Consider the following 24,247-nt stretch of genomic DNA (forward strand, 5'->3'; position numbering starts at 1 on the left):
AACCAGCTAAAAAAATTAAAAATAAATTAATCTATTTTGGTCTGCCCTGATCGTGACCCCTGAAATAGATGGTAGCCCTCATCCTTGGTTGTGTCCCGCCCATGATTCCAGACTACACTCCTGTTCCCATCCAACACAAACAACTCTGTCTTTATGAACATATGTTGCTACTAAGTAATTCAAAAAGTCAAAGTAACAGGAATTTGGGGATTTTTTCCTGAACCATCCTGTAGTTAAATTCAAGTGAAATCATCACTGTAATCCTTGTAGGGTCGATGAAGTTCAAGTCTTATTTTTCCTTTTGGGAAATGGAGCTCTTAAACAGAAATCAAGATTCTGTAATTACAGATGAACTCTGCTTTGATTACACTTGTATAGGATATTTGATTTATTATTATTACTATTACTTTCAGTAGTAGTAGTAGTATTTTGCTGAATTAACTGTGTGATCTCAGATTATACTAATTATGCCCCATTTATGTGCCTCCATGTCATGCAGAGCTACAGTACAAGGGGCAACTGAGAAGTTTCGAGCCTGACTCAGAAAAAGTAGGCTTTGGTTCTCCATCTTCTTCATTCTGAAAAGCCAACATGTGTGTGAGTCAAAACTTCACACATTCATGACAAATGTTGGTTTTCCATCTTCTGCGTTCTGAAAAGCCAACATGTGTGTGAGTCAAAACTTCACACATTCATGAGAAACGTTGGTTTTCCATCTTCTGCATTCTGAAAAGCCAACATTTCTCATGAATGTGTGAAGTTTTGACTCACTGGGTACAATGTAGAGAAATGTTGGTTCCTCAGAATGCAAAAGATGGAGAATCACGCCCTACTTTTTCTGGGTCAGGCTTAAAACTCCTCAATCACTACTCGTATAAATCCAATGCCCATTTCTCTCTCGTACACTAATATCAGTTGAATGCAGAACTTTCGCACATAACTCAGTGGCAGCTGTGTTTCTGTGTTCATACCGTCCTGGAGCCGAAGATGTCGTAGGTACAGTGGACTCTGAAGGACATTACATCTGCCTGGCTCATCTTCTCTCGTTACAAGCATCAGGTCGTTGTAAATAAAGACCGTAACCTAAAGACGGGCAAAGATCAAAGCAAAAAAATGAAAGAGTGATATAGAGAGGATAAAGGGGTGAAGCTGAGAGGGTAACTGTCAGAGTTGTTCAGAGTTGGACCTGAAAAGAACAACTCAGTTAACACAGAAAATAATCATGCAGGAGACACTGAATTTCTTTTTCCTGATCAGGAGAGAGCAAACGAGCATGACCCCTTGCCAACAACAGTCTTGTCCACTCCGAAGGGCCCCGCCCATCTGCCTCTCCTATTTATTGAATAAAGTTACATACAAGCATATAATACAAAACAAGAAAAAGAGTCTGGTCTCACGTTGATATGAAAACTGTTATGGCTTTAAGCCTCCAGTCTCCTAGTCCTCCAATAACAATGTTCAGCCCTGAACCAGTGTGCCGGTCACACCGCTCTTCCCTCAAGGCTGACCCGTTAATTAAAGATGCGCATTTGCGCTTACCAAAAACATAGCTTTAGCAAAACAGTCTGCATATTCACTAAGCCAAAGATCATGTGTTCACTTTCCTGTGTGAGCAGTTTTAATGATTACTTGAACAGTTCAGTGTATATGATTGCTTTGACAATGATTGATTAATTAAAAGAGTAATGGTACATGAACTCTCACACATGCGTATATGTATATATGAAAATAGAGAACCGAATCAAAGACAAGATCAAAGACAGTACATCAAAGTAAAGACATTAATATTTGATAATCATATTGCTGATATATAGAAAACCCTATCAGTAACAACTGCCACTGGTTGCATGCATACGAGGTCTGTTAGAAAAGTATCCGACCTTATAATTTTTTTAAAAAACCATATGGATTTGAATCACGTGTGATTGCGTCAGACAAGCTTGAACCCTCGTGCGCATGCGTGAGTTTTTTCATGCCTGTCGGTTGCGTCATTCGCCTGTGAGCAGGCTTTGAGTGAGGTGTGGTCCACCCCTCTCGTCTATTTTTTATTGGGAATAAATGTCTGAATGATTTGGAGCTTTGCTGCATCAATTTTTTTTTTCCAGAAACTGTGAGAGACCTCCAGGTGGATACTGTTCGAAAAATTAATATGGCTTTCAGGGACAATTTTATGGGGATTAAACAGATTACGGGGTGTTACTGCCGCTTTAAGGACGGCCCACAACTGCTGAGAGCGCGGTGCGCTCCCAGCCCCCATCGACAGGCTGACACCCCGCTGGAACAACCAGATCATTTCCAACTAGGGATGGGTATCGTTAAGAAATGATTCGATCCACCGACATCAATAAGCTTTGTGCTTAACGATTCTGTTATCGGTCCTTCAGAGTGGCCGTTGTTTTGGCGGGTGTTTGTCAGGAAAATGATCATTTCTCTACATTGATTACAGACCCTGCAGCTGGTCCTTAATCAACTTTTCTGCAGCGCGGCTTTGCTTTGAGCCTTGAACCAATCGAAGCGTGGTTCGCAGATTGAAGCAATGCTTCGGTCATTGCTTCGTTTATTTCTTTCTTTCGCTTAATTTTCCCCCGCTAAAACCCCAAAGAGCATACGTCTGTGAGTATTATTTACCTTTTCTATGTTAAACCGAGCTGTTATGGTCTTCTGAAACAGTTGATAGATGTATTTTATAACTTAAAAACGGGAGCGATGCTAACGCGTTAGCATGTCTATGGCATTTTCAATGTTAAAAGTTAGCGTTTAGCAATTGCAGCCGTCATCACGTTCGGGTGCATTTGTTTTCAAATTGTAATATTCCTTAAATTTATTTTTGCTTATATATTAATAATCTAATGATTATTATATACAATTTTAGAGAAAGAGATGTGGTAGAATTGAAGATTATTCTTAAGACGTTTCAGACATTAACAGGAAGTTAAGGAGACGCGGGGGTGGGGGGGGGGGGTGGCTGGAAGGAGGTTACGCGTGGTTCGGGTGTGGTGCTACAAGGCTGACGGATAATAAAAATGGATGTTTACTGAAAGTCTCATCTGTTGGCACTATTCTTGAAGAAGCACGACATGGTGTCAGAAGTGCGATAGTGGTAAGAAGCAGAGGAAAGGCAGTGGGAGAGCATTTTTTTCCCTGAGACTCGTCAAAAAAAAAAAAAAAAATGACGACGGACAGTGCTAATGCTAACGTGGCTATTACACAGGCTCCCCAGCTTGCAGCTTAACCCTGCTAACCCACCTCCAAGTGCAACGTTCACAATTCAACCTCCTGAAGCATTCGACTCCTCTAAACCCCAGGACTGGGAGAAATGGGTTAGAAGGTTTGAAAGATTCAGACTAGCCAGCAACCTGCATCTTAGCTCTGAAGCTAACCAGGTAAACACATTGATCTACTGCATGGGGGACGAAGCGGACGATATACTGCGGGGCCAAGCTTTAACCGACGCACAGAGACAACAATACGGAGCAGTAAAAGACTCCTTTGCAACATATTTTGTGCCGAGGAAAAATGTAATATACAAGAGGGCAAAATTCAACCAACGGGTACAACAGACTAATGAAACAGTGGACTCCATCACTGCTTTGGATAGCTTAGCTGAAAACTGTGGCTATGGTGCACTCCACGACGGGTTGATAAGAGACCGCCTTGTTGTAGGACTCAGAGACACAAGTCTAGCAGAGAGGATGCAGCTGGACAGAGATTTGACCTTGGAGAAGGCACTTAACATGGCACGGCAGTCGGAAGTGATCAAAAGACAGCAAACAGATCTCAGGGGAGAAGCCAAAGGTGAAATTGATGCGGTGGCGGCAAAGCATAAGAAACCAAAGCAGCCCACACCAAAGACATCTTTTCAACAGAAAAACCTGGCAACAAAGCCCAAAACACAAACTGACTGCCAGCAATGCTACAGGTTTGGAAAAACCCCTGCACATGGAAAATGGCTATGCCCAGCAAAAGATGTGATATGTCACACATGTGGGAAAAAGGGACACTACAGTAAAGTGTGCAAGTCACCCAAAGCAGTACATGTAGTGGACACGAGTACAGTTTGCAGAGACATTCCTTTGTTCCTCGGCTCAGTAGATGCAGACACAGACCCCTGGTACACAGATTTGACTATCAAAAAGCCACAGAGTGAGGTTTAAGATAGACACAGGAGCGGATGTCTCAGCTATTCCAGCCCATACATACTACACCATTGCGGACAAAGACATTTAAATGAAACAGACCACTATTTGGCCCATGTGGTACACCACTTTCTGTCATAGGCAAATACACAGTCACTATGTACAGGGAAGCAGGTGATTCAAGAGGATGTGTATGTAATAAAAGACTTAAGTACAGCTTTCCTAAGCAGAACAGCTAGCGTGAAGCTTAACCTTGTCTCCAGGCTAGATAGCATAGATAAGAAAGTGATAGCAGAGTCCTATCCAAAACTTTGTCAAGGCATAGGGATGTTGCAGCAGCCATATACAATTAAACTTAAGCCAGATGCCATTCCCTTTTCCCTATCAACACCAAGACGTGTTCCTATTCCTCTACTGAGCAAAGTGAAAGAGGAACTGCAGAGAATGGAGAGTCTGGGAGTCATCTCAAGAGTGGAAGAACTAACTGAATGGTGCTCTGGGATGGTTCCAGTGCCGTCAAAAAATGGTTTGGTGCGCATCTGCACAGACCTAACCCGCCTCAATGAAGCAGTCTGCAGAGAGAAATACATACTACCTTCAGTAGAGCAGATGCTTGGATCCCTCGCAGGAGCGCAACTATTCAGCAAATTAGATGCTAACAGAGGGTTTTGGCAAATCCCATTGTCCTCAGAGTCAGCACGACACAACTTTCATCACTCCCTTTGGCCGTTTTTTCTTCAACAGATTACCCTTTGGTATAGCCTCAGCCCCAGAACATTTTCAGCGGAGAATGTCCATGATCCTCGATGGGCTGCAGGGCGTCGTCTGCCACATGGACGATGTTCTCATATGGGGTAAAGATCAAGAGGAGCATGACACGAGGCTTCATGTGGTACTGAACAAGCTCCAAGAGACCGGCGTCACACTAAACATGGAGAAGTGTGAGCTGAGCACACACAAAGTCAAGTTCCTTGGTCACATCCTGTCTGCTCAGGGTGTGCAGACAGACCCAGACAAGACAAAAGCTGTAAGAGACATGAAAGAACCCTCTAACACAGGTGAAGTCTGCAGTTTTCTGGGCATGGTTAATCAGCTGGGGAAATTTATCCCAGGGCTGGCAGAGAAGGACAAACCACTGAGAGACCTTCTCTCTAAGAAAAATGAGTGGATCTGGAGCTCTGTACAACAGAATGCATTTGATCAGCTGAAAAGTGATCTTACCTCCAGTGCTGACACTCTATGACCCCAACAAAGAGCTAAAACTGTCAGCAGACGCCTCTTCGTATGGACTGGGTGCTGTTCTTCTGCAAAAAGAGGAAGAACAGTGGAGGCCGGTTGCATATGCATCACGTTCAATGACTGAAACTGAACAAAGATATGCTCAGATGGAAAAAGAGGCACTTGGATTAACATGGGGATGCGAAAGGTTCAGAGACTTCCTCATTGGGAGACATTTTTTACTTGAGACAGACCACAAGCCACTTGTCAGCCTGCTGGGTCACCAGACACTAACTGAGCTCCCTCCCAGAATCCAGCGGTTCAGACTTAGAGTCATGTGGTACAGTTACTCTATCTCACACACACCAGGCAAAGATCTACACACAGCAGACACTCTCTCACGTGCACCTGTCTCCACAAGCCCAAACTTAAAGTTGGCAGACAAAGACTTAATAGAAGAAACAAGCATCTATGTTGATGAGTTAATCCACAACATGCCAGCTAGCTCATCATACTTGGCACAACTGAGGCACCAGTTGAAAGAAGACAGTGCTTGCTCAGAAGTGATGTCTTTTTGTCAGAGGTTGGCCAGACTACAGTAAGGTCACAGGTCCAGTGAAAACGTACTGGTCAGAAAGAACTGCACTTAACTGTACATGATGGACTGTTACTAAAAGGCTCCAGACTCGTCATTCCCACAGCAATGCGCAGCTCTGTCCTACAGGCTCTTCACGAAGGACACCAAGGGATGACGAGATGCAAGGAGCGGGCCGAAGAAACAGTGTGGTGGCCTGGCCTAAGCAGGCAACTAAATGAACTTGTGACAAACTGCACCACTTGCATCAGAGAATGCACCAACCCTGTGGAGCCACTGTTGCCGAGTGGGCTCCCAGAGAGGCCATGGCAAAAGATGGGAGCAGATTTATTCACACTAAACAACTGCAATTACCTGCTTGTAGTGGACTACTATTCAAGATTTGTGGAGATTGCTAAACACCGATGCAGTCAGAGGATGTCATTGTGCACCTGGCATCCCTGAACTGTTTTTCACTGACAACGGCCCACAGTTTTCCAGCCATCAGTTCAAGGACTTTTCATCAGCCTATGGATTCAAACATGTTACAAGCAGCCCAAGGTTTGCTCAAAGCAATGGAGAAGCAGAAAGACGTGCAGACTGTGAAAAGACTGCTAAAGAAAGCTAAAGATCCATACCTCGCTCTGTTAGCATACAGAGCTACCCCAACATCTAACGGATACAGTCCTGCTCAACTGCTGATGGGCCGCAGACTTCGAACGCCAGTGCCTCAGCACCCCTCTCTTCTCAGCCCAGAGCTTCCTGATGGAGCCACCGTTGCAGAGAAAGAAAGAGAGAGGAAGATAAAAGATGCAAGCACGTTCAACAAGAGACACCGGGTGAGGAATCTACGTCAGCTCACACCTGGACAGCCTGTATGGATTACTGACACCAAGACTCAGGGTACAGTGGTTTCAACACATTCCACACCCCACTCATATGTAGTGGACAGTCTCACAGGCACCATCAGACGCAACAGGTATCATCTTGTTCCCATGCCAGAGACTGTTCTTCAGGCTCAAGACACCCTGCAAACCAACTGAGCCAGTAGAGTCTGTCTCAAACACATCAAGTCAACCAGAGGGCCATAATCAGGCTCAAAAGACAGTAACACCTGCCCCTACCAGAACTAGGTTTGGCAGAGCGGTGATAAAACCTGAGACTGGACTTATGAGAACATGGGATGGTGGACATATGGGGGTATCCGGGAAATGTTTTGTTCAGAAGAACATATTGAATTTCTTGAAGGCATAAGAGTTTGAGATTTATTACAACTAGTTACACATACACTTTGTCTCAGTTCAAATGTTTCTTTAAAAAGGGGAGATGTGGTAGAATTGAAGATTATTCTTATGCTTTTATTTTGAAGACGTTTCAGACTAACAGGAAGTTAAGGAGACAGGGGGGGTGGCTGGAAGGAGGTTACGCGTGGTTCGGGTGTGGTGCTACAAGGCTGAAGGATAATAAAAATGGATGTTCACTGAAAGTCTCATCTGTTGGCACTATTCTTGAAGAAGCACGACAAGAGACAAAAAGAACCTGAATAAAAACACAACAGAAAATATAAAAACAACTAACAATGAACATACATAAATAAATAAATACATACAGAAATAAATGTGTTTCCTGTGAACACCTAGTGTCTCTTACTCCTCCATTTCATCCCTGTCTTATTTAAGTTTAATGACAGTTTGTTTCGGTCAAACCATATTTTCAGTTTGTTAATTTCTTCAGTGATTTCCTCCAGAACTATCTGCCAAACTAGAAAACTGCTGCAACCTAATCAATCAATCAATTTTTTTATATAGCGCCAAATCACAACAAACAGTTGCCCCAAGGCGCTTTATATTGTAAGGCAAGGCCATACAATAATTATGTAAAACCCCAACGGTCAAAACGACCCCCTGTGAGCAAGCACTTGGCTACAGTGGGAAGGAAAAACTCCCTTTTAACAGGAAGAAACCTCCAGCAGAACCAGGCTCAGGGAGGGGCAGTCTTCTGCTGGGACTGGTTGGGGCTGAGGGAGAGAACCAGGAAAAAGACATGCTGTGGAGGGGAGCAGAGATCAATCACTAATGATTAAATGCAGAGTGGTGCATACAGAGAAAGAAACAGTGCATCATGGGAACCCCCCAGCAGTCTACGTCTATAGCAGCATAACTAAGGGATGGTTCAGGGTCACCTGATCCAGCCCTAACTATAAGCTTTAGCAAAAAGGAAAGTTTTAAGCCTAATCTTAAAAGTAGAGAGGGTGTCTGTCTCCCTGATCTGAATTGGGAGCTGGTTCCACAGGAGAGGAGCCTGAAAGCTGAAGGCTCTGCCTCCCATTCTACTCTTACAAACCCTAGGAACTACAAGTAAGCCTGCAGTCTGAGAGCGAAGCGCTCTATTGGGGTGATATGGTACTATGAGGTCCCTGAGATAAGATGGGACCTGATTATTCAAAACCTTATAAGTAAGAAGAAGAATTTTAAATTCTATTCTAGAATTAACAGGAAGCCAATGAAGAGAGGCCAATATGGGTGAGATATGCTCTCTCCTTCTAGTCCCCGTCAGTACTCTAGCTGCAGCATTTTGAATTAACTGAAGGCTTTTTAGGGAACTTTTAGGACAACCTGATAATAATGAATTACAATAGTCCAGCCTAGAGGAAATAAATGCATGAATTAGTTTTTCAGCATCACTCTGAGACAAGACCTTTCTGATTTTAGAGATATTGCGTAAATGCAAAAAAGCAGTCCTACATATTTGTTTAATATGCGCTTTGAATGACATATCCTGATCAAAAATGACTCCAAGATTTCTCACAGTATTACTAGAGGTCAGGGTAATGCCATCCAGAGTAAGGATCTGGTTAGACACCATGTTTCTAAGATTTGTGGGGCCAAGTACAATAACTTCAGTTTTATCTGAGTTTAAAAGCAGGAAATTAGAGGTCATCCATGTCTTTATGTCTGTAAGACAATCCTGCAGTTTAGCTAATTGGTGTGTGTCCTCTGGCTTCATGGATAGATAAAGCTGGGTATCATCTGCGTAACAATGAAAATTTAAGCAATACCGTCTAATAATACTGCCTAAGGGAAGCATGTATAAAGTGAATAAAATTGGTCCTAGCACAGAACCTTGTGGAACTCCATAATTAACTTTAGTCTGTGAAGAAGATTCCCCATTTACATGAACAAATTGTAATCTATTAGACAAATATGATTCAAACCACCGCAGCGCAGTGCCTTTAATACCTATGGCATGCTCTAATCTCTGTAATAAAATTTTATGGTCAACAGTATCAAAAGCAGCACTGAGGTCTAACAGAACAAGCACAGAGATGAGTCCACTGTCCGAGGCCATAAGAAGCTCATTTGTAACCTTCACTAATGCTGTTTCTGTACTATGATGAATTCTAAAACCTGACTGAAACTCTTCACATAGACCATTCCTCTGCAGATGATCAGTTAGCTGTTTTACAACTACCCTTTCAAGAATTTTTGAGAGAAAAGGAAGGTTGGAGATTGGCCTATAATTAGCTAAGATAGCTGGGTCAAGTGATGGCTTTTTAAGTAATGGTTTAATTACTGCCACCTTAAAAGCCTGTGGTACATAGCCAACTAACAAAGATAGATTGATCATATTTAAGATCGAAGCATTAAATAATGGTAGGGCTTCCTTGAGCAGCCTGGTAGGAATGGGGTCTAATAAACATGTTGATGGTTTGGATGAAGTAACTAATGAAAATAACTCAGACAGAACAATCGGAGAGAAAGAGTCTAACCAAATACCGGCATCACTGAAAGCAGCCAAAGATAACGATACGTCTTTGGGATGGTTATGAGTAATTTTTTCTCTAATAGTTAAAATTTTGTTAGCAAGAAAGTCATGAAGTCATTACTAGTTAAAGTTAATGGAATACTCAGCTCAATAGAGCTCTGACTCTTTGTCAGCCTGGCTACAGTGCTGAAAAGAAACCTGGGGTTGTTCTTATTTTCTTCAATTAGTGATGAGTAGAAAGATGTCCTAGCTTTACGGAGGGCTTTTTTATAGAGCAACAGACTCTTTTTCCAGGCTAAGTGAAGATCTTCTAAATTAGTGAGACGCCATTTCCTCTCCAACTTACGGGTTATCTGCTTTAAGCTACGAGTTTGTGAGTTATACCACGGAGTCAGACACTTCTGATTTAAAGCTCTCTTTTTCAGAGGAGCTACAGCATCCAAAGTTGTCTTCAATGAGGATGTAAAACTATTGACGAGATACTCTATCTCCCTTACAGAGTTTAGGTAGCTACTCTGCACTGTGTTGGTATATGGCATTAGAGAACATAAAGAAGGAATCATATCCTTAAACCTAGTTACAGCGCTTTCTGAAAGACTTCTAGTGTAATGAAACTTATTCCCCACTGCTGGGTAGTCCATCAGAGTAAATGTAAATGTTATTAAGAAATGATCAGACAGAAGGGAGTTTTCAGGGAATACTGTTAAGTCTTCCATTTCCATACCATAAGTCAGAACAAGATCAAAGATATGATTAAAGTGGTGGGTGGACTCATTTACTTTTTGAGCAAAGCCAATAGAGTCTAATAATAGATTAAATGCAGTGTTGAGGCTGTCATTCTCAGCATCTGTGTGGATGTTAAAATCGCCTACTATAATTATCTTATCTGAGCTAAGCATTAAGTCAGACAAAAGGTCTGAAAATTCACAGAGAAACTCACAGTAACGACCAGGTGGACGATAGATAATAACAAATAAAACTGGTTTTTGGGACTTCCAATTTGGATGGACAAGACTAAGAGACAAGCTTTCAAATGAATTAAAGCTCTGTCTGGGTTTTTGATTAATTAATAAGCTGGAATGGAAGATTGCTGCTAATCCTCCGCCCCGGCCCGTGCTACGAGCATTCTGACAGTTAGTGTGACTCGGGGGTGTTGACTCATTTAAACTAACATATTCATCCTGCTGTAACCAGGTTTCTGTTAGGCAGAATAAATCAATATGTTGATCAATTATTATATCATTTACCAACAGGTAAATGATAAGAGCAGAATACTACTGGAATGAATTTGAATAAGGAAAGTTGTATTTTTTTTTCTCACCTAAATGGATTCAGCACTCACTCCAGTTTATTGTCTGGAATAGTCCCAGATTGCATTTCAGAGCTTCTAGAATTCAAACATTTTCGTGCAGGTGGTGTTAGGGGGTAATTTTGGGTTTCAGCTTCTTTTGTTTTTCACCACTTTCATCCCTGAATATGAGTTGTGATTCACTTTTGTGCGGATTAAAGTTACTAACTGGGACAAGTCTCTGACAAGTCAAGATAGAACAATAGAATTCAGTCTGAATTAATAACTTCAAAGCGAAACAGAGTTTTGTTTATTTTTATTTATGTCCAGACATCAAGGATACAGTGACTAATTTCATATTTATTTACTTTAAGACTCAAGGAAATACATAGAAAACCTGTATAGCCTACTTTTAGTACAAAATTCACGAGGTATCGATAAGGGAATCGATAAGGAATCGGATCGATAAGCAGAATCGATAATGGCATCGATATCGATAAAACCTTATCAATACCCATCCCTATTTCCAACGTGAAAGCTTTGTTGATCCGGGACCTCGTCTGACTTTCACAAAAAGGCAGAAGATGTGGACATCAGCACTTTCTCCGGCAATTTCCACCATTACAGGAGTTTTTTTCATGGAAAGAAAAGCGGAGGGACGCGCAACGGCTCCGTTAATTACGCGGGACAAAACCACCTCGGTGTTGGTCTCTCAGGACAGCTTTCAGATGGATTTCAGACGGATTCCGGTTGCTTTCCAGTCGTGTGAATATCCGATTGTGATTGTGCATGAGCTGGACATGCCAGAACATGTCCCGTGAGGCTTCATCACGGCGTTGCTTTGCGCCGAGCGGCTGCATTGCGACGTGCGGTGGAGCAGCTTCTCTTTCCATGACAAAAACTCCTGTAACAGTGGAATGTGCCATTCATTTTTAAACTGGACACTGTCTTGATCCGGTATGTCATCTGACTAGCACAGGAATTGTGAAAAGACGTGAATATCAGCACTTTTCCAGCACATAAAATCTTTTTCTCCCCATAAAATCGTCCCTGAAAGCCATATTAATTTTTCGAATGGTGTCCACCTGGAGGTCTCTCACAGTTTCTGGAAAAAAATTGATGCAGCAAAGCTCCAAATCGTTCAGACATTTATTCGCAATAAAAAATAAATGAGAGGGGTGGACCACACCTCACTCAAAGCCTGCTCATAGGCGAATGACGCAACCGACAGGCATGAAAAAACTCCCGCATGCGCACGAGGGTTCAAGCTTGTCTGACGCAATCACACGTGATTCAAATCCATATGGTTTTTAAAAAAATAATAAGGTCGGATACTTTTCTAACAGACCGTATATATATACAGTATATTCGATGCAAACTGTGTGGGCATTTGGTCTAGGATGATACAACTCCCAAAACGATATATATCATGACACTGGATTGCTGATTCGATATGTATCACAATACTGGAGAAATACAATTCTACAATTATTCTAATTTGATATTACAATATATTGTGATTTGTTTGGTTGTTGTAAGACCAGAAGACTGATAACAGTTAAATAACCCACTTTTAAGACTGTATATACATTGTAATGCACATCACATTTTTGAGGGTATTTTATTCCACAGGAGAACCATACTGCACATTTGGTCATTAACAAAATAATAAAAATTTAAGTAAACTGTATGCCTGCTTGCCAGTGTATCTTTAACCATAGATTTGGCTGCATGAAAAGTGGTCAAAATTGTTTATTGCAGTTGGCAGTTATACATAATTGTTATATCGTGATTTGTGCCATAATGCATCATGCAGGAAACCACTTTAGCCATTCTGGATTAATACGTTCTGTGGTCTAAGTGACATCTCTTCACTGTTTTACTTATCCGCCGAGAGTCAGCTCCACGGTGCTCAGACTCCCTGCCTAGGCCCAACCAGTCGGTGCATCTCACCCTTTAAACAAGTAAAAACTCGCTCCATCCTTAATTTTTGCACAAATAATCATCAGTGTTCAGTTTGATCTCCAGGGAAATTTCTTGTGGTCCACCAATAATGTTTTCTTGTGGCTGTTTAGTCAGATGAGGCCAACCATCTGCTCAAGGAACGCTGAATAAACCTCGTTTCCACCAGCAATTTTATTTCAATTATATCAATTGTGGACTTTAAAAATCGATTCTTGTATCAAATCCAATATCCCTATATTGTATTGATTTTTTTTCCCCATCCCTTGTGGGGCATGTCCTGCAAACTCTAGGTGTGTGTCTTCCAGAAACTGAATATGAACAGCTGTTACATACGACAGAGAAATGTTTCTGGCCTGAATCTTGTTCATAGCAGGAGAATTTCTACATGAAAAGACAAACAACACTGATTTTTTTTTATTTTTTTTACGTAAACCCTCAACCATATTTAACGGTATAATGTAGATCAATATTTTTGAACAATATGACCAGTTTAACATAATGACACTCCCCCACTTCACACCCTGCTGCGACAGGAAGTGTTTTTCACAACTATAGAATCATGGTCGTGTAAAAACCTGCTAAAGTTTTGCTGTGTGACCTGATGTGTGCTTCCCCACCACCCCACCCCTCCATGCACATAATGCCTTAGAGTGCACAAACACACACTGACAATCTGGCTTTCTGTGAGCAACTGTGTGCAGACAGCCCAAACACTTTTTCATAATTTAACCACCAATGAATGAAGATCTAAATACAACATAACAGCACTGCTGGACTGACTTTATGACATCAGAATAAAGCTAAACATCAGAAGAAAGTATTCAGAAGGGTGATGCATGCGTCATAATCAAGTGGTAAGCTTCGATGGCCAACCATGAAGCCCTCTCGAAAGAAAAAGTTGCAGTTCCTTGATTGGCCACTTGAGGCTGGCTTCCAAAATAGAGCACATTCCTTTAGAAGTCCGTGTTAAAGTGTCCAACTTTAGAGCATATTTTAGAGCATATATATATATATATATATATATATATATATATATATATATATCTTAGAAACAGGGAACAAACAATACAGTAAAATTTTGAAGTTGAGAAATTAAACGTCCCCTTGTAGTACACCACAAGGATCCTACGAAGTTTACCGGCTCGGTAAACTTCAGCCATCTTCGGCCAAAGCATACTTGCCACCTAGTGGATGTGCTGGTTCTTGCACTAGCTGTACCTCCGTCAATGAACTTCGGAAAAAAAAATTGTTGCGAGCCGATTTCGGCATGCAGGAGGGGATGATAAACGTTTTTTTTTCCAATGGGACCTTAATGATTTCATCGTGAATCGGCACAGTCACTGCGGCATGAGGGATGTTTTTGAATCTCTGCTTTAATGCAAACTCAGTCATGTGCAGTGTAGCTCTTGATGGCGGGCGCTGTTTTAATAAGACAATGCTTCTGCTCTGGTGACTTCCTCTGCAGGGTGAGATAACAAAAAGGCCGTCTCAGAGAGAGCTTGTGCACGCATGTGTGCATGTGGAAGTTTGAGTGGGTGGAAGAGGATGTAAGTAAGAGCAAAACCAAATGGACAATGCAGGTAAAAGGTGAAAACTAATGTTTCTCACAATGACGAGCATTCACGCACTATACAAGAATACAAGGATTTGATTTGTGTCTTGATCCAGTTAGCAGATGTTCAATACTTTTGCCCAGATGCAGGGACTTTTAACTCCAAAAACGTCTAGAAAAAAAAAACATGACAGCTGAAGTAAGGTTTTCACAGCAAATTCAGTTTTGGTGCATAGTTTATGAACTGTAATTATTAATCAATTTATCAATTAGTAAATAAATTGGCAACTATTTTCATGAATGATTTATCATTCTTTGTCTTTTTTTTTCCAATATCTGAATTCTGTGATTTCAGTGCCTTACAAGTGAATATTTTCAAGTTTGGGTTTTTGTTTTGTATGTTTGTTTGTTTTTGCTTGTTCCTAGTTTCTGTGGTTGTGGTTGGAGACACTATGCATCGTACATTTGTTTGTGAATTCACCAGATATGAATTGTGAAGATTTTCAAAAAAAGAGAAAAAACCTAGGCACAACCAAAATTTCACATTTTCTATTTAAGAAGATCCTGTAAGAAGGTCATGCTATGGAATTCAAAAAGTAACTATGACAATGTGACAATTAGTGTTACTTAATCACTGTAAAGCCACGTGGCTGGTTTTTTTTATGATTTATGTAAAAAAAAAAAAATTTTCTTTGACAGCCCTATAATTTTATTTCATAGTATTTAAATAAGGGATTCACAGTATGATATTGCCATTATGATCAAAAGGCATGTAGTCTTGGAACAATTTAGAATTTCTAACCCTGAAGGGGAGAAATTCATGTGATCAGATGCCATGACCTACATTTGGTAGCGATGTCATAGATCACATGGGAGCATCCCCTGATCTGCACAAGGGATGTTGGGAAGGACACGGCAACTGTCAGTCAGAGTAAAGAAAGGCAGCATGATGACAGCTGACTGCTAGCTTGAACGAAATAAACCAAAATGGCAGAAAACGCTCCGAAACATCTTATTTCTGAATAAATGTTTCTCATATATTTTGTAAAGGTTAGTGAGAAATACCCACTTCGAGATCTGAAAACACTGTTTTTGAAACCAGATAGCACCTCTGAAGTGATTTACAAGACATCTTACGGATGTTAGCGTGCACACCCAGCGAACGTGCATGAAGCAAGTGGGTGTACACAGTCGATGGTCACAAGTAATAACAAAACCACACACGTGCTTCTTCCTGTAGTTCCAATCCAGTCTCACAGCATGTCATGATTCAGGAGCATGAAATATACATTAATCTATTGGTTCTTGATATTGTGACGTAAAGTGCCTCATTTTCGTCATGGTAGCACAAATTCATTCTCATTAATGGCTGCACGAAATTAAAAGTGAAGTGTGTGTGGGGGGGGGGGGGGGTCCGGTGGTTATGGTTAGGGTTGGGGTAGGAGTAGGGTTAGTAATAGTGAGTAAAAAAAAACCTCGTCACGAAAATTGTAATTATTTCATGACGGGAGAACGAAAAAAAACATGAGACTGGGCTGGTAGTTCATCTGCACGACGATGAGAAGGAAAAAAATACAAATACAGTATTCGCGATGGAGGTAAATATGTTGCTCTTGCAACATGTTACAAAAATAAAACCAACATTACCAAATTCCAGCCTGACTGGAAAATCACTAAGGGCCCTTGGGCAAGGTCCTTAATCCCCTAGTTGCTCCCGGTGTATAGTGAGCACCTTGTATGGCAGCACCCTGACATCGGGGTGAATGTGAGGCATTATTGTAAAGTGCTTTGAGCGTCTGTTGCAGATGGAAAAGCGCTATATAAATGCAGTCTGTTTACCATTACAATGCTTGGATTTGGGTAAAAACTACAGTTTGTCAGTTTGATGAAATCTGAAAGGCCATGCAGCTTTAACATAACAGGAAACTCTGGTATCTTAATAAGTTTTTAAGATTGGGAAAATGTTGTGAATCTGCAGATACAGCACAACTTGAGGAACAGTCTCTCATGACATATAAAACAGACTTTCCCTGGCACTCTGCTCCTTTATCAATTATTCACCTCCCGTGACTGATGGAAAAAAAAAAAATAAAGGAAAAAAAAAAATTCTTCAGAGACGTTTAGACTCTCCTCTCTGCCACCGCCTCCTCTTTTTCACACTGTGACTGTGCAGCGGACCGTGACACTCACTTTTTGGCCAAGTGCACAAACTATATAACGGGTTGTGACAAAACAAGAAAATGTTTGCCAACAGTCTGTTTGTCTCCCACAAGCTGGAGAAGAGACATCTCTCTGCACATATAAGTCAGGATCAATCATAGCTGCGTTTTTCGCTGTAGGATGAGTCTGCAGCCAATTTTTAATCTTAGATCACATCTCATGTCAAGCTGCTTGTCATGCTTTGTCAAGAACAGCTGAAATTTATTTCCAGAAAGGTGAGTTGAGAAACTATGTTCAAAATGCTACATTATTAAAATGACAACAAACGCGAACATAAATCTAAAGACTCTTCGGTAAGAACAGAAGCCCCGTGCAAAACTCTTAGATAGTCATGACTTTCAACACAAATGTGGTCATTGATGTTCACTTTATTGGCATGTGTGCAGAAAACAGCACGTACAATTTCAAAGGGTCACTGCAGGATCTGCCCAGTTGATTAAAGCTACAGTGTGCAGGATTTAGGGACGTTTGTTAGCATAAAAACATTATAGCATTCATGCCTATCTGCTCATTCGTGTCCGAATTACCTGCAACAATGAGCTAATGAGTTTTTGGAAGCTTAGAATGAGCCCTTCATATCTACATGGGAGCGGGCCACTTCATAGAGGCCACCATGTTGGTACAGTACCCCAAAAGGGACATACAGTGTTTTTCTCAGTTTTAATCAGAAGAACCCCTATACACTGTCAGAACACCCCCAATACACGGTCTACTGGTTGCTAGCACAGGCTAACAACAGTCATTTTTGTGAAATGGAGGCTGACACATATTGCTTGCACCCCTATTCCACAGGGCGCCTTTCTATTACGTTTGTACACGATCCAAACAAAGTTCAAAAACTGGATGAAACGGCTTATTCCAGCTTGCCTCCTAACAGGCTGTCTTATAAAGTGCATACCTGGCAACAGGCTGGCTTATAAATTGTAGATCTGGCAACCCATCAGAAAAAGAAAATAAGGAGCTGCACCCGGCTGTGCCCTCAGCCAGAACAACAACAAATAGATGGAGCATGATCAAACACGTTTCTAGCTGTACGTATCAGGAATACCCCGTTTAAAGACGGTCGAACATGACTGAAGCTGTTAAGACTATGAACACCTGGAAATTACCATGCGCTAGCAACGATTTTGCAAATCGGGGTGAAATTTTTGAACAGCTCGAAAATTACACCCCGCTTTCAAAACTAGCGCTGATGATGGCTGTAAGTACTACGTATACCAAGTTTGTTCAAGATTGACAAAGATGGCTCAAGAAGTCACTATGATGCTTCAAAACGTTTGCTATTTGGGATTAAACGGGAACGAGCGGCGCTCTGTGGAATAGCCTCTTTATCACAAGAGAAGGAAAAACCGTATAAATCCCCGTTGCCAAAAAATGAAAAACGTGATGGGGGGAAAAAATCGTGACCAAAGACGGCCTAATCGAATCTGTAACCTCACCACTAGATGACAGTAATCCTACACATTGTAGCTTTAAATTGACATCATCAAGTTGACATGCGTTTCCAGCTCACTTCATGATTTTGCAAAGACAAAAGCTAATTGATCGACTGAGTGATTTGTTTGTACCAAATGGATTATAACATGGCCCTGCGATAAGACTGTACCTCATGCCTTGTGGCCGCTGGGATAGCCTCAAGCCCCCCCACCCCCAGTGAGGCTTACGTGAGGTAAGCGGGTATAGAAAATGGATGGATTAGATAATACCTTCTTACCTTGAGAGAGTGGTGCTTGCTCTCGTGGAGTATCATTTCCTCAGATATAATGAGATTCCGGCTGCACAGGTCAAGTGGCTGCACCCAGAACCAAAAATAGATAACATTTTTTTAGAGGAGAATTTCAGTCAAACACTTAATAAGCACTAAACATTTTCGGCAGATACACATCGAAGACCAAAAGTAACACTAAAAGTATTTTTTGTGCTCAATTTTGCAGTTTTAAACATGTGATTCAAAGTATTTCTCAGACAAAACTTAAAGCATTAACATTTTGCTCATTTAATATTTAATGAGCAAAGCAGTGCACACAAAGTTGCAGTACCAAATCCATATTCCGCCTGAATTCAAATGATCTGCCAAACAGAAACCAGACACGGCTTCTTTATTGCCGTAGGACAGCACAGAGGCTGCTTCCTGCTTAGACACCAAGTAAGCTATAAACATGAAGTCTCAGTATGACAAAACTCTAGAACGGCGTATAGTTCACAGAGTAACGTGGGAGGAGGGCGCTTCCTCTCAAGACCAGCGTGTGACAGGAGGCCAGCTCAGAATGCATGCCTGTACATGACATTTGCATACTGTATGTCACTTGGCTCCACATTTCAATACAAATTAACAGGAAATGACAAGTACAGTCCAAGTATTATCAAATATTAGACTGATCCTCAGATACCGACTGTGGTTTACAAAGTGTCTCAGTAAGACCTGATACCATCCCGTTTGTTTTTATCTGAATAGGATAATTGCCGATTTGATTACATTTTCCACTTTAACTCGATGTATGACTGTGGGGACACATAAAGCTGCAAAACAACTTTCTCAGTAAATCTGCAAGTATTTTATTATAATTTAAAGGATACATGTAGAGTATCAGCCAAAGTTAAATTCACTGTTTAATTTGGGCAGTACTGTTAATCAGACTGTTATTTGTTCATTCATTCACTCATTTTAGATGTTCGAGAACACTTCATGGGGTTTTCTTGGACCTCAGCATTGATAGCATTGGTCTTAAATGTATTTAAAGGGGTCATATTGTGGTAAATCCATTTTTTTTAAATTGTTATATTTAATAGGGTAGGCATCTTCACAATACCACAATTATCCATCGATCCATGTTGAAAGTCTACATTCACCGTAAAAATTTAGGCTTGAAGCAGCTGCTTTGAGACATATGTGACATATGTCACGGAGGCCAATTTGCAAAATTTTTATTCTTCATGTTCAACACACCCACTGAGTCATTCTGTGGGAGACAAAATTGATTGTTTAGGCATTACATTTGTTTCACCTGACATCATTTTGATTTGGGTGTGGCCAGGAGCAGCTTCTTGGCATTTAAAAATTTAAAAAGACAGAAAGAAACAGTTTGGTTTTTATGGAAAACTCGAATTGATTAATGTATTTCTTTTTTTTATTATTATTATTATTATTATTTAAATATGGCCACTTTTTTATTGAATTTTTTTGTATTTATTTATTTATTCATTCATTTTTTATTTTATTATAGAGATGCTATGTTATGCTTTTGGCTACAAACTGTAGTAAATGTGGGTTTTTTTTAAGATACAAAGTGAAATATACAGATATCTTAAAAAACAAACACATTTACTATAGTTTTTAGCCAAAAGCACAATATCCAAGACCCTATGTGGTTCCATGTTGTGGTGGATGCGGCAATGCATGACACCAGCACATGCTGCCAGACCTGACCTGACCTTAAAATTATTATTAATGACATCAGACCCTCCATGACCTGTAAAAAATCAAGGACCGAGACGTCGCCCGGTATGGCGGAGCCGGGGCCCCACCCTGGAGCCAGGCCTGCGGTTGGGGCTCACGCGCAAGTGCCTGGTGGTTGGGCCTTAGCCCATGGGGCCCGGCCGGGCTCAGCCCGAAAGAGCGATGTGGGCCTGCCCTCCTGTGGGTTCACCACCTGCAGAGGGGACCATGGGGGTCGGGTGCAGAGAGGATTTGGTGGTGGACCATGTTCTCCACCTCCATTGTCGATGCGGCCGCTCATAGCTGTGGTCACAAGGTCTCTGGTGCCTGTCGCGGCGGCAATCCCCGAACCTGGTGGTGGACGCCGGAAGTAAGGGATGCCGCAAGCTGAAGAAGGAGTCCTACTTATCTTTGTTGGTAGGTGGGACCCCGGAGGCAGCTGACAGGTACCGGCAGGCCAAGCGTGCCGCAGCCCGTGCAGTCGCAGAGGCAAAAACTCGGGTCTGGGAGGAGTTCGGGGAGGCCATGGAGGAGGACTATTGGTCGGCCTCGAAGAGATTCTGGCAAACCATCCGACGCCTCAGGAGTTGGAAGCAGCTCTCCACCAGCACCGTTTACGGTGTGGGTGGGGAGCTGTTGACCCTGACTGGGGATGTTGTCAGGCGGTGGAAGGAATACTTTGAGGATCTCCTCAATCCCATCATCACATCTTCTGAAGAGGAAGCAGAGACTGGGGACTCAGAGGTGGACTCATCCATTACCCAGGCTGAAGTCACCGAGGTGGTTAGAAAGCCCCTCGGTGGCAAGGCTCCTGGGGTGGATGAAAGCCGTCCTGAGTACCTTAAGTCTCTGGATGTTGTGGGACTGTCTTGGCTGACACGCCTCTGCAGCATCGCGTGGCGATCGGGGACAGTGCCTCTGGATTGGTAGACCGGGGTGGTGGTCCCTCTGTTTAAGAAGGGGGACCGGAGGGTGTGTTCCAACTATAGGGGGATCACACTCCTCAGCCTCCCCGGTAAGGTCTACTCCAGAGTACTGGAGAGGAGAATTCGATCGATGGTTGAACCTCGGACTCAGGAGGAGCAGTGTGGTTTTCGTCCTGGTCACGGCACACCAGCTCTACATGCTCCATCGGGTGCTCGAGGGTTCATGGGAGTTCGCCCAACCAGTCCACATGTGTTTTGTGGATCTGGAGAAGGCGCTCGACCGTGTCCCTCGGGGCACCCTGTGGGGGGTGCTCCGGGAGTACGGGGTCCGGGGTCCTTTGCTAAGGGCTATCCGGTCCCTGTACGACCGCAGCAGAAGCTTGGTTCGCATTGCCGGTAGTAAGTCAAACCTGTTTCCAGTGCACTTTGGTCTCCACCGGGGCTGCCCTTTGTCACCGGTTCTGTTCATTATTTTTATGGACAGAATTTCTAGGCGCAGCCAGGGTGTAGAGGGGGTCTGGTTTGGGAACCACAGAATCTCGTCTCTGCTGTTTGCGGACGATGTGGTTCTGTTGGCTTCGTCAAATCAGGACCTTCAGCGTACACTGGGGCAGTTTGCAGCCGAGTGTGAAGCGTCCGGGATGAAAATCAGCACCTCCAAATCCGAGGCCATGGTTCTCGACCGGAAAAAGGTGCTTTGCCCTCTTCAGGTCGGTGGAGCGTCCTTGCCTCAAGTGGAGGAGTTTAAGTATCTCGGGGTCTTGTTCACGAGTGAGGGACGGATGGAGCGTGAGATCGATAGACGGATTGGTGCAGCATCTGCAGTGATGCGGTCACTGTATCGGACCATCGTGGTGAAGAGAGAGCTGAACAGGGGGGCAAAGCTCTCGATTTACCGATCGATCTACATTCCGATCCTCACCTATGGTCATGAGATTTGGCTCATGACCGAAAGAACGAGATCGCGAGTACAAGCGGCCAAGATGAGTTTCCTCCGCAGGGTGGCTGGGCGCTCGCTTAGAGATAGGGTGAGGAGCTCGGTCACTCGGGAGGAGCTCGGAGTCGAGCCGCTGCTCCTCCACGTCGAAAGGAGTCAGTTGAGGTGGCTCGGGCATCTTTTCTGGATGCCCCTTGAATGCCTCGCTGGAGAGGTGTTCCGGGCACGTCCCATTGGGAGGAGGCCCCCGGGAAGACCCAGGACACGCTGGAGGGACTATATCTCTCGGCTGGCTTGGGAACGCCTTGGGGTTCCCCCGGAAGAGCTGGGGGAGGTGTGTGTGGATCGGGAGGTCTGAGCGGCTTTGCTTGAGCTGCTGTCCCCATGACCCGACTCCAGATAAAGCGGAAGAAAATGGATGGATGGATGGATGGATGGATGGACATCAGACAACACACTAATAAATCATTAGACTGAAGAAAAACAGGATTGTCACTAAAATAATTTGAGCGAAGCGTTGCACAGCGGCACGAAGATGACTCATGGTACAGGGCGTCCTAAACAGGAAGTGCCAATTTTCAAATCCACAGTAAAACAGGAAATGTTCAAATGTCAAACACTTCCTGGATTGACAGACGAGATCCCATGGAATCTCACGGGAACTCAGTGGCAAGCTCACACTCAAACAGGAAGTGCCAATTTATCAGTCACAGTCAAACAGGAAATGTTCAAATGTCAAACAGTTCCTGGCATGGGTGGAGCAAGAGCGGAGGCCGCGGTTTCACTGGACTGTCCTGAAATCTGATTGGACACAGATGATTGACATGTCACAGCACCACACGTCTGGTTGAAAGAGCTGCATTTTCAAATCAGTGAGTCACACTGACTGCTAGGTTCCTCCTGTCCAGTAGTTTGTGCTGTGTACCACAAAAAGGTCTAATCCAACTTAGCAGAAGAAGAAAAATGTTTGCTTCAGATTTGAACTGAACACGTCATTTCAACTATGGACTTCTAATCACACCAAACTTATTGTTGTGTGGGCCGCTGAAGAGGAGGTACTGCTGGCCCACCACCACCAGATGGCGCCCTGCTTGGAGTGCGGGCTTCAAGCACGAGAGGGCGCCAGAGCCACTGGGAGTGACAGCTGTCACTCATCATCAGCACCAGCTGTCACTCATACAACTCATCACCATCACCATAAAGGCCGGACTGCAACTCCACCTCCTCGCCGAGAAATCAGCTACCATAAGAGGTAATATTCTTTGCTGTGTCTGAACCCTGACTTATTGTCTGAACTTCTTTGCAGCCGTTTTCCTGTGGTTTGCCTTATCTGAGGGATTGGCGTTAGGTGTGACCAGCGACGGCTTCGCTTCACACTCCAACCAGATAAGTGGTTAGACAGGAGCTGCACGAGTGTGTGATTGGAGGTGGAGGTGCTACCTCCCAAAAGAACACAGACTGTGGGATTACTGAGTGTGCAAACTCACACTCATCAACTCTGTTTCTGTTCTCTGCCAGCAGTACCAGGTCTGACAGCTGGAGACGGTGGCCACCTGGGGATCCAGGACTTGGCGGCTCTGGTGTTCTTCAGATCCGTTGGCTGTGAGGGCCGTGTGGGATCCGGCTCGGTTCTGGACGGACATCTCCTATCCTCAAGCCTGCCCACACGTCACTCAACATATAATTGTTTGTAGTACCAAGAACTGTATTTGTCTGTATTCCGTTGTGCACTTCACAACATTAAATTGTTACTGTTTGGCTTATCCATTGCCCGTTCATTTAACTCCCCCTGTTGTGGGTCTGTGTTCCTACACTTTCACAACACTTATATTGGTGAGTAAACGACCATATTTTATGCCAGAAATGAGGTCCAGGTTATTAAAAGCAGCAGTTCTCCTTTAATTCGGGTGGCTTATTGTTGTTGGCTTATTAGTGCGGCAGATAACTGAAACAATCCTTCAAATGGTGATACAAGCATCAAATTCAGCACAAATACAGCTGGAGCAAAATTAATGGAGCAACTTTAACGTTTGATCCCTGTACAAACTGAAACTGACCTTTGTCACCATTCTTCCTGCTTTTACCTCATAACTCCATAACATTCAGTCACAGATAGTCAAAACTATACCTTTTTGGAATCTTTATAATCAGGCAAATAATGTGGTGTAGTTTTCTATATGATTGGAGCATCTTTTAATTTAGACCAGGGGTGGGCAACTTGTTCCATAAC

General features: G+C 42.9%; 1 protein-coding gene across 4 annotated transcripts in view; it reads right to left on the minus strand.

Moving 5' to 3' along the window:
• rgs3a (regulator of G protein signaling 3a) overlaps nucleotides 1-24,247 on the minus strand; it is a 288,184-nt gene that overhangs the window by 155,677 nt on the left and 108,260 nt on the right. For 3 of the 4 annotated variants that reach the window (XM_034192752.1, XM_034192750.1, XM_034192751.1), the window contains 2 exons: nucleotides 18,433-18,510; nucleotides 972-1,083 (listed from right to left, as the gene is read on the minus strand). In XM_034192752.1, coding sequence (XP_034048643.1) covers nucleotides 972-1,083; nucleotides 18,433-18,510 — 190 coding nt within the window. Of the gene's footprint in view, nucleotides 1-971; nucleotides 1,084-5,357; nucleotides 5,453-18,432; nucleotides 18,511-24,247 lie in introns of those variants that run through there. The other variant, XM_034192753.1, reaches the window with a different exon arrangement.

The sequence above is a fragment of the Thalassophryne amazonica genome, chromosome 17 (genome assembly GCF_902500255.1).
Source record: "Thalassophryne amazonica chromosome 17, fThaAma1.1, whole genome shotgun sequence".
NCBI lineage: Eukaryota > Metazoa > Chordata > Actinopteri > Batrachoidiformes > Batrachoididae > Thalassophryne > Thalassophryne amazonica.